Source organism: Zalophus californianus, chromosome 16 (genome assembly GCF_009762305.2).
Source record: "Zalophus californianus isolate mZalCal1 chromosome 16, mZalCal1.pri.v2, whole genome shotgun sequence".
Taxonomy (NCBI): Eukaryota; Metazoa; Chordata; class Mammalia; order Carnivora; family Otariidae; genus Zalophus; species Zalophus californianus.
In genome coordinates this window covers 24,037,986-24,057,521 of record NC_045610.1, presented here as the reverse complement: position 1 = coordinate 24,057,521, position 19,536 = coordinate 24,037,986, and the positions used below count along the sequence as shown (strand labels likewise).

The window sequence follows — 19,536 nt, the reverse complement described above, 5'->3', positions numbered from 1 at the left end:
TTCAGAGTCTGTCTCTCATGGTTCCTCTCCCCCTCCGACTTAGTCCCCTTCATTCTTCCCCTCCTGCTATCTTCTTCTTTTTTTTTCTTAACATATCTTGCATTATTTGTTTCAGAAGTACAAATCTGTGATTCAACAGTCTTGCACAATTCACAGCGTTCACCATAGCACATACCCTCCCCAATGTCTATCACCCAGCCACCCCATCCCTCCCAAACCCCACCACTCAGCAACACTCGTTTGTTTCCTGAGATTAAGAATTCCTCATATCAGTGAGGTCATATGATACATGTCTTTCTCTGATTGACTTATTTCACTCAGCATAACACCCTCCAGTTCCATCCATGTTGTTGCAAATGGCAAGATCTCATTCCTTTTGATGGCTGCACAATATTCCATTGAACCACCTGAGTTTGAAAGTAGATCCATCCCAAGTCAAGCCTCAGATGAGACTGCAGATCCAGCTGACAAGTGATTGCAGTCTTGTGACACCTGAAGCAGAAGACCCAGCTAAGCCATGTTCTGACCTACAGATACTGTGAACTAATGACTGTTGCTTTAAGCTGCCAAGTTTATGGTAATATTGTTACACAAAAATAGATAAATAATGTAGCAATTTATTAGACTGCATTTTAGACCAACAAATGTTATTCCACAACATATTTTTTAATGTCTGCATGGTACTTAACAGAATTGGTGCACATTTTATGTAACTAATCCACTCAGGTTGGACACTTAAGTTACTCCCAGTTTCTCAGTTTTTTTTTTTAAAGATTTTATTTATTTGTCAGAGAGAGCATGCACAAGCAGTGGGAGCAGCAGGCAGAGGGAAAAGCAGGCTCCTCGCTAAGCAGGGAGCCTGATGCGGGACTCGATCCCAGGAACCTGGGATCATTATCTGAGCCAAAGGCAGATGCTTAACCGACTGAGTCACCCAGGTATCCCAATTTCTCATTATTTTAAATAACACTACAATGAAAATATATCCTTGTATGAATACATCTGCCCCATTACTGATTTTTTTTTTAAGATTTTATTTATTTATTTGAGAGAGAGAGACACAGCGAGAGAGGGAACACAAGCAGGGGGAGTGGGAGAGGGAGAAGCAGGCTTCCCGTGGAGCAGGGAGCCTGATGTGGGGCTCGATCCCAGAGCCCTGGGATCACGACCCGAGCCGAAGGCAGCCGAGCCAAAGGCAGCCGCTTAACAACTGAGCCACTCAGGCACCCCCCATTACTGATTTTTTTGTTCCTCAGAATAAATACCAGGGTATATGCTTATTTTTGTCCACTTGTGCTCTACACCACATCCCCTTCTACCTCCTCCAGGTCCCTATGTGGTTCCACTCCTTTCCTTCTTTGGTTCTGTCCTCTTGAACTATAAACATTCCCAAGTTTCTTTCACTCTGAAAAATAAAAATCCTCCCTGACCCTGGATTTCTCCTGAGTTACCACCTTTTCTTCTTCCCTTCTCATTCAAAATTCTTTTAAAAAATTTGTCTGTAGGGGCGCCTGGGTGGCTCAGATGGTTAAGCATCTGCCTTCGGCTCAGGTCATGATCCCAGGGTCCTGGGATTGAGCCCCACATTGGGCTCCTGGCTCAGCGGGGAGCCTGCTTCTCCTTCTTCTGCCTCTCTCCCTGCTCATGCTCTCTCTCTCTCTGTATCTCTGTGTCTCAAATGAATAAATAAAATCTTAAAAAAAAAAATTTGTATTGGCTATCTCCATGTCACTTCCCATTCATTCCTTAACGTCCTCTATTAGTCTGCACACTCATTGTTCCACTGAAACTGTTCTTGCAAACGCTACTATGATTTCCTAATTACTGGACAGGTTCTATTCCTACTTCATTGGATTGCCGACTCATTTGGCCCTTTCTTATGGAAATTCTTTTTGTCTCTTCTGTTTCTTCTCTGTCTCCAGTCATCTTTTCTCAGCACTGTTTATGGGCCGATCTTCCTGAGTCTACCCCTAAAATTTTACTCTTCTATAAAATTTCATCCTTAGCCCTTTTCTTTTCATTTTCTATCTGTTCTTTGGCAGGCGGGGGGAAGGGGAGTAGTGTTAACTACTGTATGTTTGCTGATAATGTAGACTCTTAGTCTCCAGCTCTCATTGTTTCTAAGTTCTGGAAGGATATATCCAACTTTTTACAGGATTTATAGGATTTGCTTATACCAGAAGTACTCCAAATCTCATCTGTCTACCCCCACAAAAAACCTTCCTCTTCTGGCTACATTATTATTTTGTCCCTGTTGATGATACTGGCATCTCCCTCGTCAACCAAATTAGAAACCTAACAGTAATCATCAACTCTTCCCTCTATCACCAAATCTTGCTAATTTTACCTCCTAAGCCTCTAAACCATCCCTTTCTTCTCTCTTCTCAGCCTCATCATGTTCTGTAGTACTGTCTTCCACAAATGGATCTTCCAAGATGCTATCTGAATTGTCCATCTAACTGCTTATGTTTCAAGAAAAGAAAAAGTACCTTTAAGAGATACACAGTGAAATACTTACAGATGATATATCTAGGATTTGTTTCAGAAATTATGTGTGGAGTGGGGAGGAGGTGAAAGTACAGATGAAACAAGATTGACCACAAGTTGATAATTGCTGATGCTGGATGATAGGTAAATGAGAAGGGGTTCATTATACTCTTCTACTTTTGAATTGTTAAAAACAACAACTAATCCATTTAAAATGCCAATCCTTTAATGTCCAACACACACACACACACACACACACACACACACACACACACACACACCTAAAAAAATAAAGTCTATGCTCCGGAGGATGAAAATCAACACCCTCCTTGAGAAATATTAGCTCACATCTTAAAACTTTAACAAGTATACCTGCAGGTTCCAGCAAACCATTGTGTCATGCCTTCATACATTTGTATAGACTGTTCTTTTCTACCTGAACGCCCTGCCTGGAATGTCCTATTGACTGCTTCACTAATTCTTGCTCATTCTTGGCTAGGCGTAACTTCTTTCAGAGAGCATTCTCTTAACCCTGCTACCAAGAGCAGGGGTTAGAGGTAAGATGCCTCAGCTCTGTGTTCTCACAGTACCCTGTGCATATTTCTATTATAGCACTTACCTCACTGTATTGAAATTATTTGTTTCCTAGAGCAAGATCACATTTTATTCAACTATGGGTCTCCGTGTTCACTGAGTAAATGAATAAATGAATTAGGAGTACCAGGTAGAAATAAATGAGGAAAAAGAAATCAGGCAAGTAAGTTTTATGTTTATTACAGACAATTTCATCTTTATAAGTATCCAGTGTATTAGATGTTATGATCTTCCTTTTACAGATACAAAAATTGTGGTTCAGAGATGTTAAAGCGTCAAACTAAATGATTTTACATAATAACATATGCTTTCCAATAAAATCGTATCTTACCTGTTTCTAAATAAGATAATATAATAATCCCTACTCCTTAGGAATAGTCTTAACATCATTGTCTCAATAGAGAGAGAACATACACAGACCAAAATAGATTTAAAAAGATAGCTCCTTAAAGAGCTAATATTATCTGTGGGTACTCTACCTTAGAGATTATACTTTAGCAATAAAAAGTACAGAGAAGACAGACTAGCCATATCCTCTCAGCTATCCTAACAGTTTTCATCTACAACTCTCAGATGGAGGGCCATCTGAGGAGAGAGAATATGCAGGATAAAACCCACTTGGGTCCCTCAGGAGGAGGATAAAAAATAATCTTAACCCTAAGATTCTCTAAAATTCAATGTAGCTTAGCTCGTAAGTGAAATAGACATTTCCTTCCAAATCTTTCCACTTACACATGCTAAAGTATGTAGCTTAGCAAATATTTGTCACTAGAAGGGCAGACACCTGGAAACCCCAATCAACATTGGTTAAGTGTATACTTATTTTTACTTAGAACACAGGAGACTGTGTTGAGGTTAAATATAGTACAATCACTTGTATATGCCTATTATTGACACCTTTTTAAAGCGAAATCCTTGGGTTTGGGAATCCCCCTAAGTTAACATTCTCCTACTTAAGACTTTGCTATTCCAATGCTTTATGCTCAAGGGTGATGCTTTCTTTTCTTTCTTTCTTTCTTTTTTTAAGATTTTATTTACTTATTTGAGAGAGAGAGTGAGAGAGAGCACAAGAGTTGGGTGAGGGGCAGAGGGAGAAGCAGACTCCCGCCTGAGCAGGGAGCCCTATGTGGGGCTTGATCCCAGGACTCTGGGATCATAACCTGAGCCGAAGGCAGACGCTTAACCAACTGAGCCACCCAGGCGCCCAAGGGTGATGCTTTCTTAATGCTAATCACTCACCTGCATTGGCTTTCAGGTCTTCAGGTGTTACCATAACAACAAATCGGATTGCACGTTCATTTCGAAACATCTCATAAGACCATCGACGGATAGACCGCATGCATTTCACTGCTGCAATGCCATTGTTGGCGATAAGAACCTGGGAGAGTGGTGGGATGGGAATTGGAGAGAAAAGTAGAAAAGGCAGGGAATGATCAAGGAAAAGGCAGATCTACATTTGTGTAGATCTGTTTTTCTCTGAAAAGCCAGATTTGCAATTAGGAATTTGTGTTGCTATGTCTAGGCAGTCAGGAACCAGCTCCCTCATAATCAAGGGATATTTTAAAATGTTAGCTAGGCAAATACTTTAATATGTGCCAGCTAAAAGTTACTGCTTTCTATCTTCATTTCTTCAAGGGGAAAATCACAATTTTTCAAATCTTGTGAGTTGGTGAATTATTCTACCATACCTGTTACTAGGCGAACAGAAGACAAACTTCAGAGGAATGATGTATTATTAAGGAATGGGGGACGACCAAACAGTGTAATGTCATGCACTATTCCCTGTTGTATTAAAGAAGGTGCAGAGTCCTGAACAGGTGTAAGAACGCTGCCACCAACCACTCTCTCTCTCCAAAATGCTGAACCCTAAATGCCTTAGAACTGTAGAGACTGCCTTACAAAGAATGGTCACAAGAAAAAGAGTGGAAGAACCAATGATCCTGAAACGTCTCTGTAAACAAACCTCTCCTGACCTATCTTGCAATCATGGTCCCAGGATAACAGAGGCTAGGAGATACACAATCTGTCTTTATTGGAAGATTATCAGAAGGACACCACTGCAGCAATACTCCTAAAGTGGGAGTATAGGTCCTCACGCTTTATTCTTTTAATCACTGCAAGCTCTTTCAGCCAAGCCGTCCTTTCAGCTCGGCCATGGTTTAGATAAAAGGGGCACAGAATTACTCCTAACATTTCAAAATATTTGTAATCTCTTTAGGTATTTCATATGTTGTAGTCCCTCCAAACACCTCAAATATCTGCTGGAAGCCATTAAATTGCAGTGCATCAAACTATTCAGGCCTTCTGTTCTGAAACTCCCTCCATTCCCTTAGCTCTTGCTCCAATGTGGTGACGTATCTCTTCACCACTACCCCACGAGCTTAATCGGTTTCTCATACCCTCTCAAGAGTGGGGCAGCCCAACCCCATAAAACCACAAGATCTTTTAAAAAGAACTTTTTGACCACCACTTCATCTTTTTAATTACCTCTGCCTAAATTATCAGTGGTAAATACATAGAAAATGGTGACATTCACAGGACTATGGAGGTAGGTTAATTCTGCAGAAAGAGGCAGTCTCTGAAAATCCAAGTATCAGTTTTGAGCAAATCTAGACAACAAGTCTAGGCATTGAACCTCATGAGCTTTTGAAAAAATAATTCAGCAAGTTATAACTTACCTTCTCAATCACTTTATTCCCCCCAAAACGAGTAACGAATTCTGCTGGAGAAGCTACAGTGAAATCTCGCTGAGAGTCTATTTTCTTTCGGTCTCGACCTTGCTTTACTAGATGCAAGCCAGACATGCTGGACCTGTAAAAATAGAGAAAGCATGGAAGTCTATAGATAGGATTTTTTCACACTGTCTATCTCCCCTGGAGATCTGCTTTTCACGACCATACTTACAACAGCACTTCCAACTGCACCCTTGTGAAGACTGCACGCAGACAGATCACATACTTTTTGAATAGAAGAGGAAAAGAGAAAGAGAAGATCTTTGCTTGTGGAAATTTAAGAAAAAAATTAAGTGTTCTTGCATAATAAAAGATAATATTAAGGCTTACCAACAGATACCATTGCAAAGAGACAGGTAAAAGGATGAAATGAAATGATAGAGATAATAGAGACTGGGAACGCTAAGAAAACAGCAAGGCTGTTGTTGGATCATGATTCTGGCACACAGATGACTTTCACCTTTGTATCTCCAGCCTCCATTTTTCTTATGAGTCTAAACTTTTAACTGCCTACTAAACGTTTTATTTCTGTATTCCATATGCTTTTCAAAATCAGTAATTCCAAAACCAGATACTTTCAAAGGCAGCATAATAGATTGTATTTCATCGATTAGAAGACACTCCTTAAAAAAAATTAAAAAAAAACTTTAAAAACTATCTGAAATTGGGGGCGCCTGGGTGGCTCACTTAGTGAAGCGTCTGCCTTCAGTTCAGGTCATGATCCCAGGGTCTTGGGATGGAGCCCTGTGTTGGGCTCCCTGCTCAGCTATGCGGATCGAGCCCCGCATTGGGCTCCTTGCTCAGAGGGGAGTCTGCTTCTCCCTCGCCCTTTGCCCCTCCTCCCCCATTTGTGCTCATGCTCTCTCAAATAAATAAAATCTTAAAAAAATATATCTGAAATCGATATGTATCTTACAACTGATGGTGCACTGTAACTGGCAGAATTTTTTTTTTCTCAGTGGTACATACAATAATGGTCCCTCTAACAATCAATGGTGTGGTAAGGATAGATGAAATAAGTAGGAGAAACAGCATAGGTCTGAGTTTAAATCCAGATCTGCCAACTTAATAGCTCCAATGATCTTAGCAAATAATTTAACCTTGCTCAGCTTCAGTTTTCTCTTTGCAAAATACACATAATATACAGTGTTCTGGTTATTTACCTACTGTCTCTCGGCTCCAACCCCATCCTTTTACGCTTTGCTCCGTGACGACAGAGCTAAGACTCTGCAAAACTGTTCAGTTCTGCCAATGGGAAGGCAGGACAGTAAGAATAGGGATTTCATTCTTGTTTTCCAGCTTTTAGCATCATTGCTCCACAGTAACAGAGAGTTAATTCCGGCCTCTAGCATCTTTCAATGTTCCTGGTGAGGGCCTCGTTGCATCCCTTAAAGGTACCAGGAGCAGCAGATGATGGCTCCTTGGCAGAGTGCCAGCCTTTCCATGCTCACGCAGCCTCTGGGCTATGCTGCCTGGGCCTATTGATCAAGGACCTGTCCGGCCAGGCTTCCACCTGCTCTAAGCACCAGCTACTCAAAGCTTCCTCTCAGAGGTGCAAGTGCTGGCCCCCAGGGGCCTTTCTTCAAGCTCCTGTGTTCCAGTAACCCTACCTCTTCCTTTTTGTTCTCCCAGCCTTAAGGGTGGTAGCTGCTTCCTCCAAGTATTAATTTTTTTTTAAAGTTTTATTTATTTATTTATTTGACAGACAGAGCATAAGTAGGCAGAGCAGTAGACAGAGGGAGAGGGAGAAGCCGGCTTCCTGTGGAGCAGGGAGCCTGATGCGGGGCTCGATCCCAGGACCCTGGGATCATGACCTGAGCCGAAGGCAGACGCTTAACAACTAAGCCCCCAGGTGCCCCTGCAAATATTAATTTGAGGCTACTTCAGAAAACACCCAAGTCACCAGTCCTCACTATTGAATGCCCACTGTTTATAATACTTAAGGCAGTTTCTCTTTCCCTGACTGGACCTTGACTGACAGACCCTCTTTGAAAAGGTGTTTTGGGGGTTCAATGAGATAACAGCTATAACTAAGCACTTGTATACACTGTTCGGTGGACAGCTGTTTTCTTATTCCCACCTTTTCTTCCTTTCTCCTGCACTCTGACCTTGATGCTGCAGTCATTTCTTTTCAAACTATGGGAAGCCTGAGTGGCTCAGTCGGTTAAGTGTCTGCCTTCAGCTCAGGTCATGATCCTGGGGTCCTGGGATCGAGCCCCGCATTGGGCTCCTTGCTCAGAGGGGAGCCTGCTTCTCTCTCTGCCTGCTGCTCCCCCTCCTTGTGCTCCCTCTCTCTCTCTGACAAATAAAATTTAAAAATCTTTTTAGGGGCACCTGGGTGGCTCAGTCATTAAGCGTCTGCCTTCAGCTCAGGTCATGATCCCAGGGTCCTGGGATCGAGCCCCGCATCGGGCTCACTGCTCAGCAGGAAGCTTGCTTCTCCCTTCCCCACTCCCACTGCTTGTGTTCCAGCTCTCACTCTCTCTCTGTCAAATAAATAAATAAAATATTTAAAAAATATATTTTTAAAAAAGTTATTTTCAAAATAAAAGGGTATGATTAAAATCTTCCCACAAAAAAAATTACCAGATCCATTGGTTTTAAAAGACAAGTTTTATCAAACTTTTAAGGGCAGTAGTCTTCCAAACTTCCAGACAATAAGAAGTAAAACTCCTCAGCTAGAGTAACAGTGATACCAAAACCAGACAAATATGTCACATAACAGGAAAAGTCCAGATCCACTTTTTTCATGACTACAAATGCAAAATTCCTAAATATAATATTCTAAATAGTAGGGTACTGGTGCAAGGATGGGTAAAATATTAGTAAAAAAAAACGTTACTCCACGACCAAGTTGAGTTTGTCCCAGGTATGCAAGTATTGTTTAATTTTAGAAAATCCATAAATGGAGCACCTGGGTGGCTTGGCTCAGTCAGTTAAGCATCTGCCTTCAGCTCAGGTCATGATCCCAGGGTCCTGGGATCAAGCCCCACATCAGGCTCCCTGCTCAGCGGGGAGCTTGCTTCTCCCTCTCCCTTTGCCCCCCTCCCCCGCTCATGCTCTCTCTCTCAAATAAATAAAAATCTTTTTAAAAAATACATAAAGTGGCATCTGGGTGGCTTAATTGGCCTTCGTTCAGCTTGGGTCATGATCTCAGGGTCCTGGGATCGAGCCTCGCGTCAGGCTCTCTGCTCAGCGGGGAGCCTGTGTCTCCCTCTCTCTCTGCCTGCAGCTCCCCCTGCTTGTGCTCTCTCAATGTCTCTCTGTGTGTCAAATAAATAATAAATAAAATCTTTCAAAATAATAAAAATTTTTAAAAATTTAAAAGTCCATAAATGTAACACTCTGTTAGATTTCCCAGCAAGTGCAATAAAATGAAAAAAAATAATAAATTAGAGGCATTAGGATTGCAAACGAGGAAGTTAAATTGTCATTATTTGTGAGTGATATCATCGTTTACAGAGAAAACACAAAAGATACTGCAAATTATTAGAAATAGGAGACTTTAGTCAAGTATCCAGATTAATATAAAAGAACTTCAAAAATATTACATAAAGAAGACTATGGACGGATTATAAATTTAAAACATATCATAAAGTTAAAACAACTAAAATTATACACATTTTTGGAAGATACACATAGTTTCAGTAAAACTACATAAACAGGAAGATAAAAGAATATGATGAATATGTGATTAAGGAAAACGATTATCTGGGTGGAAGAATGCAGGGAGAAGCGCTGAGGAGACCACATGGTTAGATGAGGTGATGGCCAGGGATCAACCTTTGTTTTAGGTGGTGGGTTTTCAAATTCTCTTCACATGATTGTTTTAAAGACTGCAATAACTAACCAAATAAATAACAGTAGGGCACAAACGGACCAATGAGTGTGCCAGGAAGGATTATGTTACATAATTCTATACACCTAAATTTAAAAACACACACACACACACACACACACACACACTCCTCAGAGATCAGCTGTCAGTTATTTAAGGAAGGACTGAAGGGACAGGTAAGTTAAAACTTAGAATCATTAAGGAGCTGAGGCACCTGGGTGGCTCAGTTGGTTAAGCAACTGACTCTTGATTTTAGCTCAGGTCATGATCTCAGGGTCATGAGATGGAGCCCCGCGTTGGGTTCTGCACTCAGTGGGGAATTTGCTTCAGATTCTCTCTCTCCCTCTGCTCATCCCCCACCCCCTCACTCCTGCTCTCTCTCTCTCAAATAAAAAATAGGGGCGCCTGAGTGGCTTAGTCAATTAAGTGTCTGACTCTTGATTTGGGCTCAGGTCCTAAGTTTAAGCCCTACATCAGGCTCTGTGCTCAGCAAGGAGTCAGCTTGAGATTCCCTCTCTCCCTCTGCCCACCCCTCTAAAATAATAAATAAATATTTAAAAAATAAAATAAAATAAAGGGGCGCCTGGGTGGCTCAGTCGGTTAAGCGTCTGCCTTCAGCTCAGGTCATGATCCCAGGGTCCTGGGATCGAGCCCCGCATCGGGCTCCCTGCTCCGCGGGAAGCCTGCTTCTCCCTCTCCCACTCCCCCTGCTTGTGTTCCCTCTCTCGCTGTGTCTCTCTCTGTCAAATAAATAAATAAAATCTTTTAAAAAAAAATAAACTAAAAAATAAATCTTAAAAAAAGAAAAGAATCACTAAGGAGCTACCCGAGTTTAAGACAAGAAAGGAAGCAAAGCATTGATGAAACTGAAGTGGAGAAGGGATTGGTCATAAGATTTAATCAATAGTTTAGAGTGCTCTGAGGATCATTTATAATCAAAGCAGGGAGAAAAACAAAAACCTGTCTTACTGGGGTGCCTGGATGGCTCAGTTGTTAAGTGTCTGCCTTTGGCTCAGGTCATGATCTCAGGGTCCTGGGATGGAGTCCTACATGAGGCTCCCTGCTCAGCAGGGAGCTTGCTTCTCTGCCTCTGCAGCCAACCCCTTCCCTCCGCTCATGTTATCTCCCTCTCTCTCTCAAATAAATAAATAAAATATTTTAAAAAATTATTTATTTGGGGTGCCTGGGTGGCTCAGTCGTTGAGCATCTGCCTTCGGCTCAGGTCATGATCCCGGGGTCCTGCGATCGGACCCCACATCGGGCTCCCTGCTCGGCCGGGAGCCTGCTTCTCCCTCTCCCACTCCCCCCTGCTTGTGTTCTCTCTCTAGCTGTCTCTCTCTCTAGCTCTGTCAAATAAATAAATGAAATCTTAAGTAAATAAATAAATAATTTATTTCCTTGAAAGGTGTGCCCCACACCTTTGAAAGGTGTGCAGGGTGTGCCCCAATAAATAAAATCTTTAAAAAAAAATCTTACTTTTAATGAAGGGATCCTTCACATAGGCATATTCTGAAGTAAGGCACCATGCTGAAAACAAGAGGATCAGGTATAAAGAGAGAATAGATCTCAAAATCTTTACCACTCACCTATCTTCTCTCAGGAAGCTATTAGAGAATGTTGTCATCCAAAAGGATGGAGTAAACCAAGAAAAAGGAAAAGAAGGGACGTAAAAGAAACAGAGGACCCAATAAAGAAAGAGAAGAAAATTCCCTTGATGACAGTTCAAATCGGAGGACAAGCTGCTCCAGGAGGGATGCCTCTGTGAAAACAGTGGACAGATCACCTGTTGTATTTACCCACAGAAAAACAAAACTTGGTGTGTGTGATTTATATGTATGTTTTGTTTATACATCTGTGTATACATGATTGTTTTATATATAAAAAACAGTAAAGGGGCGCCTGGATGGCTCAGTCGTTAAGCGTCTGCCTTCGGCTCAGGTCATGATCCCAGGGTCCTGGGATCGAGCCCCACATTGAGCTCCCTGCTTGGCAGGAAGCCTGCTTCTCCCTCTCCCACTCCCCCTGCTTGTGTTCCTGCTCTTCCTGTCTCTCTCCGTCAAATAAATAAATAAAATCTTTAAAAACAAAACAAAACAAAACTACCTTCTACAGGATGATCATACTACACAAAAAACTACACAGAATTGATATCTCCCTTTGCAGTAGGTGAAGAGATGTCACTCTTGAAAAACCAGCCCAAGCTGGTGAGCAAATCAGGCACAGACTGAGATCTCTTAATGAGAGAACAGCAGAGCAAGGTCCTCGCAGGGGTGCTTGTTTTCAGCATGGCTACAATATCACACACGTGCATGGGTAGCTTTGATTCAAACTCTGAATGTAAAAGAAAGGCTTAGAAATCCAGGAGCAAATATGGGAGTTTTTATTCCTTTCCTTTAAAATAAAAAGGTTTCTTATAGATACAAAAAATCAAATTTCCCCTAAGATCCAGGGCTTAGCTGTCAATGACTTACCAGTTTTTAAAGGTATATATTGCCCAAATATGGCACCCTAAAACTTACCTTTGAAGCATGTAATATCTCATCTCCTTAATTTCCTCTGCAGAACCCTCCATATCAAGATGGCAAAGGAATGGAAGATTTTTTCTTTGGGTTTCAGCCTTGTAAACACAAGCTGCAGTCTGTCCTCCTGTTGCAGGTGCTTAAAACCCAGGAGGACAAGAGATACAGTGCCTTCTGCCTACTTCTTGGCCCTGCTTCAGTCAGACTGGAGTATTCCTGATGGACTCAAACTAATCTTTTGTCTACTTTGTCCCCAATTTCCGTATTTCCCCACCTTTCCTCCTTTTTTTATTTTCTCCCTTAACTTGGTTCACACACGGAATTGGTTGATTTCCCAAGGGGACTAAGGGGGGGGAGGAATATAAAAGCTTGTATAACTAGAAGATAGATCTTAGCTCTGCATTAGCCGCAGCAAACATGTTTCAACAACGGTCACTTTCTTCTGACAGTCACCAGAGAAACGCTCCACGGTCTCTCCTGGCTGCCAAGAGCACATGACAGGGAGGGCCCCAGGCAAAAAGAAGACAACGTTTTACAAGGACGACTAAGTCAAGAGAATAATGGGGTCATGAAATCCAGAGGGAGGACAGCACACAGTCTAAGTAGGTAATTTCTGAGATCCAATCAAAACAAATAATACTGATTATCAGCCTGCAAGAAGGGGGAAAGCAGGTCAGGAGGTAAAGAAAGCAAGTAGAAAGGACAGGACATGCCACCACTAAGGAACTTTGAATAAAGTCGGAGCCACAATTCTAATTTTCAGGCCAAAGTAGTGATACATGCATGCAAAAACCTTTTTTAAAGTTAACAAAATCTGAGATTTTCTTCATGCAAACTTGAGAGTAAGAATGGAGCTGGGACAAATGGGATGTAGAGAAGATGTGGACAAAATCCTTGAAAAGAAAAGGGGCCCAGACACAGAGGTCTAACCCAGATTAAGCAGGGAAGGAAAAAACTCTGCCTAGAAAGGCTACTGGGACATGTATACTGCTATAAAAGCAAATCTGCCAGAGATAGATCCCTTAAATAAAATAAACAGTGGCTGAATGTTATAGAGTAACAAAGTCCTACTTTAGCTTCTAATAAAACTGTTGTTAATGATATTGCTCCCTTGTAATGGGAGAGATTCCAACAGCTAGAATCTATAGAATAACAACTTCCTATGATAAGTCCTCGGGAAGAATATAATTCACCAGAGTAATGTGGTAACCTGATTCATGCACCATAGAAAAATTCTTTCCCACCAAAATACTGGATAGAAATAGTTAATCATCTGATGCCAACTATGCTAAGAACCTATTAATCTTCCAGAAAAACCCCCCAAAACAGAAGTATACAAATAACTTGGAGCAGAGATAGAAGATAAATGATCAAACAAAAGAGATGATTAAGGCAAACAAACCCTGATCCTTGGGACATTCAGATGACCCGACCTGAAAAGACTCAATCAGGCCACTCAACATGACCATCAGCCATAACTGAAAATGTACATCCTGGGTTGTCTTCTGGTCTGCACTACTTCGCATCATTCTTTACACACTACGCCAAGGTCCGAAAAAGTTAGTCAAGTTTACTTTTTTTTCTTTTGAAGAACCAAGCTGATGCAGAGGAGCCCTCTTATCTTTATGACTCTTCAGAATAATGTGTCTCAAAAAATAGAGCGCTGAGGTCTTTGTTCAGAACAATTACAGTGACCACAGATGTAGAAGCAGTTCGATTTTACACACATCTAAGTGTCTCCAGATGTAGGCAGTTCCCAAGAGAATCATGCTCTGCCTTTGTTATATAATAAGGTCAACAACCAAAAACCAAATAAAGCCCGGTGTATAGACTAAAGCAGGCTACTCTGCACTCGATTTTATCAGAAAAATATACAAAAAAGGTACACTGAATAATCGAGTTTGTGCTTCCTTTCACCAGAGGGATCTTTCTAAAACAACCAAACACGAACACAGCCCACCCAGATCCAAAAACAAAGCTTGAATTTCTCATCTTTTATGGATGCTGCTCACAATCCTTCTGTAATATTAGAACACGAGAAATAAAAAAGCCACATTCATTCCTCCCAATTCAAAGCATCCCCATTTTCATCTACCATGAATAGAGAGTGTCCAAAGCAGACACATACCTGGCACAACATCCAACCAGAAGCCCACAGTGATCCCAGCATTGTAACATGCCAAGCACCGAGGATGACGTAGCGGTTTATCCAGCAGACAGTGATGCATGAGCTGGCGTGATTGCAATGCAGTCTGAGTTATACTGCAGCACACACTGCGAGAGACTGTTTTACTGCTGGGCTTTTCCAGGCAGAGAAGCCTTGGATCAAGGATAGTCCTCTTTTGCAAATCAACTCACCCAATACAAAAGGGTTAGTTGTACACTCTAAATTCTGTTCTTCTGATCTATATGCCTGTCCTTGCAGCAATGCCACAGTGCCTTGAAAACTATGGCTTTACAGCAAGTTTTGAAATCAGGTAGTGTAAGTCCTCTAACTTGGCTTTCCTTTTTGAAAACCGTTTCGTCTATTCTAGGTCCTTTGGGTTCTCATGTAAATTTTAGGATCAGCTTGTCAAACTCTAGAAAGAAAAAAAAAAAAGCCCCCTGGGATTTTGATATGGACTGTGAGTTTACAGATCAATTTAGAGAAAACTGCCATCTTGACAATACTGTTTCCCAATCCCTGAACATGGACTGTCTCTCCATTTATTAAGGTTTTTAGTTTCTCTCAGCAATGTTTTATAATTTTTAATACTCAATTCTTATGCTTCTTTTGTTAAATATATTTCTAAGTATCTTCTTTTTGATGCCATTGTGAATGACATTATTTTCATTTCGTTTTTTGCTTGTTTATTGCTAGCTACTATATACAAATATAATTGATTTTTGTATATGGATCATATAGCCTGTGACCTTGCTAAACTCATTTTGAAATTTTTAAACAACTTTATTGAGATATAATTCACATAGCATATATTTCAGCCATTTAAAGTATGTAATTCAATGGTTTTCAATATATTCACAATTATGAACCATCATCACAATCAATTTTAGAACATTTTCATTACCCTAAAAAGAAACCTCATAGCCAGTAGCAGTCACTCCCTATTTCTCCCAACCCCTCTCCCCTGTTCTAGGCTACGACTAATCTACTTTCTGTCTGTATAGATTCTGGTTATTTCACATAAATAGAATCATATAATACATGGTCTTTAGTGACTGGCTTCTTTCACTTAGCATAATGCTTTCAGTGTTGTACCAAGTATTCGTACTTAATTTCTTTTTACGGACAATTTTCCATTGTATGGCTACACCATATTTTGTTTATCCATTCATCAGTTGATGGATATTGGATCGCTTCCACTTTGTGGCTATTATGAATAATGTTGCTGTGGACATTCAGGCACAAAGCCTTATGTGGAAATATGCTTTCATTTCTCATAGGTATGTAACTAAGAATGGAATTGCAGGATCATATGGTAAATATCTAGCTAGTTTTATTATGAAATTTCCAGGGGCACCTGGCTGGCTCAGTCAGCGGCAGAGCATTGGACTCTTGATCTCAGGGTTGTAAGTTCAAGCCCCATGCTGGGTGTAGAGATTACTTAAAAAACAAAACAAAACAAAACAAAAAACACTTAAAAAATTTTTTTTCCAAATAATTTTCCATAGCAGTTGTATCATTTTACATTCCCACCAACTATTGACAGGTGATCCCATTTCTCCATATTCTTGCAAACATTTGGTGCCATCAACTAGTTTTTATTTTAGGAAACCTGATAGGTGTGTTTATCTTGTTTTAATTTGCACTTTCCTAATAGCTAACAATGTCAAACATCTTTTCATGTTCTTATTTGCTATCTGTATATCCTCTTTGATGACATTTGCCTCTTTGTAATTTCTCTCTCCTTATTGAGAATTTTATTTATTGATTCGCTGTTGTCATACTTTAAAAAAATACTTTAAACATGTTTTCTTTTGGTTCTTTGAATGCATTTACGATAGCTGCTTTGAAGATTTTGTCTGCTAAATCCAGCATCTAGGGACACCTCGAGACAGTTTCTATTGACTTCTTTCCTTCCTAAATACGGGTCACATTTTCGTATTTCTTTTCATGTCTCACGATTTTGCTGAAGACTCAACATATTAAATAATGCATTGTAACAAGCCTAGATTCTGCTTTCTTTTACCTATGAAGGTTGTTTTGTTACTATTATTTCCTCTCTACATCCCTTCCTTCCTTGGCTTAATAACTTGCCTGGGCTAAATCTGTGAAATCTGTCTACCCCTAAGTGTGCCGTCATGGATGTCTCAGCTTATTATCTTCATATTGTTTGTTTTTACGTTGAAACCTGACTTCTAAGGTTTAGCTTAGCTGTCTCCCAGTGATTGGGCAGGGGCTACGTTTAAACACCTGAAGCCATTAAGGCTTCTGTACTCTGTTCATGTATCTGTGTGTGGGGCAGGGTAGCACATTCAAAGTTCAGGACATTTTCAAGTCAGCTCTGGCTTTTACTTCTTACTGGGCCTTATCATGTCTACTCTGTGCACGCACACAACCTCAGCCAGCAATATGCTTGCTCCAACACACCTCAATCTAGTAGAGCCATTGGCCCACTGGACACAGCCAATGTCAAGATAATCATTTCCACTGACAACAGCAGTGGTCATGGGCATCATCTACCACCCAAAGTGCATAAGCTCCCCTCAACCTCAGCATAAAAACTGGCAGTCCCCCACCAGCAAAATCTCTACACCAACCAACCAGAGGGAAGGGAATGGGAACAGGCCTAGGCCTCCTCCTGCTCTTACTGAATTTCAGCAGTGTTTCAAACAACCTTTTCTCAGATTGTTGTATGTCTTTTGGTTGATCTCAAGGGTGCTGAAGTGGTTTTGTCAAGCCTTATAGTTGCTTTTTGGGTTAAGGATTTATTGATCCTTACTCAGCTATAACTGGAAGTCCTGCCTGTTTTCTTTACTTTTTGAGATACAACTTCACACAGTAAAGAGCAAAAATCTTTTAAGGATACATTCAATTAATTTTACATATATATACCTACATAACCAACCACTCCATTAAGATACAGAATATTTCCAGAGTCTCAGAGGGCTCCCTTGCACTCCTTTCCAGTCAACATCCTCCCCAGTGTAAACACTATTCTGAACTCATCACTACAAATCAGTTTTGCCTGTTCTTGAACTTCATATATATAGTGTCAGTCTGAATGTACTTCTCAATACATTGTCCATAAAATTCATCTTTGTGACATAGCAGTAGCTTGTTCATTTTCATTGCTGTGTAGTATTCCATTGTGTGACTATCCCATAATTTATCTGTTCTACTGATGGACATTTGAGTTGTTTATGAATCTTGACCATATTCATCCTTGTACTTGGTTTTTGGTGGACAAATGCATTCATTTCTTTTGGGTAAATACCTAAGAGTGGACTTGTTGATAGAATCTGTGTATGTTTAACTTTAAAAGATGTAACTACCAAATAGTTTTCTACTTTTTTAAAAGATTTTATTTATTTATTTATTTATTTGAGAGAGAGAGAGAGAGCACGAGGGCAGGGTGGGGGGCAGAGGGAGAAACAGACTCCCCTGCTGAGCATGGAGGCCCAATGTGGGACCCAATCCCAGGACTCCAGGATCATTACCCAAGCTGAAGGCAGACGCTTAACCCAGGAGCCCCCCAAATAGTTTTCTAAAGTGGTTGTGTCAACTTACATTCCCACCAGCAATGTAGGAGTTCCATGTAGCCCACATCCTTGCTAACACTTAATACTGTCGATCTTTTAATATTAACCTTTTTGATTGGGGTGATACTTAATTCACTGGAATTTTAATTCACAAATCCCTGATGACCAATGATACCGAACACCATTTGGATATCTTCTTTTGTAAAGTTCAAGTCTTTTCCCCATATTTCTATTGGGTTGAAATGTCTTTATAAAACACTGAAATATCAAGGAAACCATCAACAAGATGAAAAGGCAACCTACTGAATGGAAGAAATTTGCAAATGATATATCTGACGAGGGGTTATAGCTACAATATATAAAGAACTCATACAACTCAACACCAAAAAAACCCCAAACAAGCCAATTAAAAAATGGAAAGAGGATGTGAGTAGACAATTTTCCAAAGAAGACACCCAGATGCCCAACAGACACATGCAAAGAAGCTCAACATCACTAATCATCAGGGAAATGCAAATCTCAAAACAATGAGATTATCTCCTCACACCTGTTAGAATGGCTTTTTTTTAAAAAAGATGTTATTTATTTGACAGAAAGAGAGAGACAGCACAAGCAGGGGGAGCGGCAGGTAAAGGGAGAAGCAGGCTCTCCACTGAGCAGAGAGCCTGATGTGGGACTGGATCCCAGGACCCTGGGATCATGACCTGAGCTGAAGGCAGACACTTAACCAACTGAGCCACCCAGGCACGCCTAGAATGGTTTTTATTAAAAAACAATAGCAAGCATTGAGAAGGATACAGAGAAAAGGAAGCCCTTGTGCACTGTTGGGAGGAATGGGAAATGGAAAACAGTATGGAGGTTCCTCAAAAAATTAAAAATAGATTTAAAAAATTAAAAAAAAATTAAAAATAGAACTACCATACCACCCAGCAATTCCACCTCTGGGTATTTCCCCAAAGAAAACAAAAACACTAATTTGAAAAAATATATGTACTCTTATGTTCACTGCAGGGTTATTTACAATAAGATAAGGAAACAACTAAGTATCCATCGACAGATGAATGGATAAAGAAGATATGGTATACATAGACAATAGAATATTACTCAGCCATAAGAAAGAATGAAATCTTGCCAATTGCAATGACATGGATGGACCTAGAAGGTATTATGGTAAGTGAAATAAGTCCGACAGAGAGAGAAAGACAAATACCTTATGATTTCACTTATATGTGGAATCTAAGAAATAAAACAAACAAAGCAGAAACAAACTCATAAACGCAGAAAACAAACTGGTAGTGGCCAAAGGGGAGGAGAAAAGTGGGAAGGGCAAAATAAGTGCAAGGTGATTAAGAGGTACAAAATTACAAATAAATAAATCACAGGGATGCATAGGGTATATAGTTAATAATCTGTAATTACTTTGTATGATGATAGATGGTAACTAGACTTATGGTGGTGATCATGTCATAATGTATATAAACATTGAATCACTATGTTGCACATCTGAAACTAATGTAATATTGTACATCAACTATAGTTCCATTAAAAAGAAAACACTAAAATATCTTTTTCTTAATGATTTACAAGATTCTAGAAACAAGATATTTTATTCTGGTTTTACCAACTGACAGAACAAGTAGGGGGGGAAAAAGTCAGAGATACT

The 19,536-nt window shown here is 40.3% G+C and overlaps 1 protein-coding gene across 12 annotated transcripts in view; it reads right to left on the bottom strand.

Moving 5' to 3' along the window:
- The window catches only part of ACACA (acetyl-CoA carboxylase alpha), a 280,816-nt gene that overhangs the window by 191,139 nt on the left and 70,141 nt on the right, over positions 1-19,536 (bottom strand). For 11 of the 12 annotated variants that reach the window (XM_027626351.2, XM_027626358.2, XM_027626350.2 and 8 more), the window contains 2 exons: positions 5,760-5,892; positions 4,321-4,459 (listed from right to left, as the gene is read on the bottom strand). In XM_027626351.2, the coding sequence (XP_027482152.1) occupies positions 4,321-4,459; positions 5,760-5,892 (272 nt within the window). Of the gene's footprint in view, positions 1-4,320; positions 4,460-5,759; positions 5,893-14,298; positions 14,386-19,536 lie in introns of those variants that run through there. The other variant, XM_027626362.2, reaches the window with a different exon arrangement.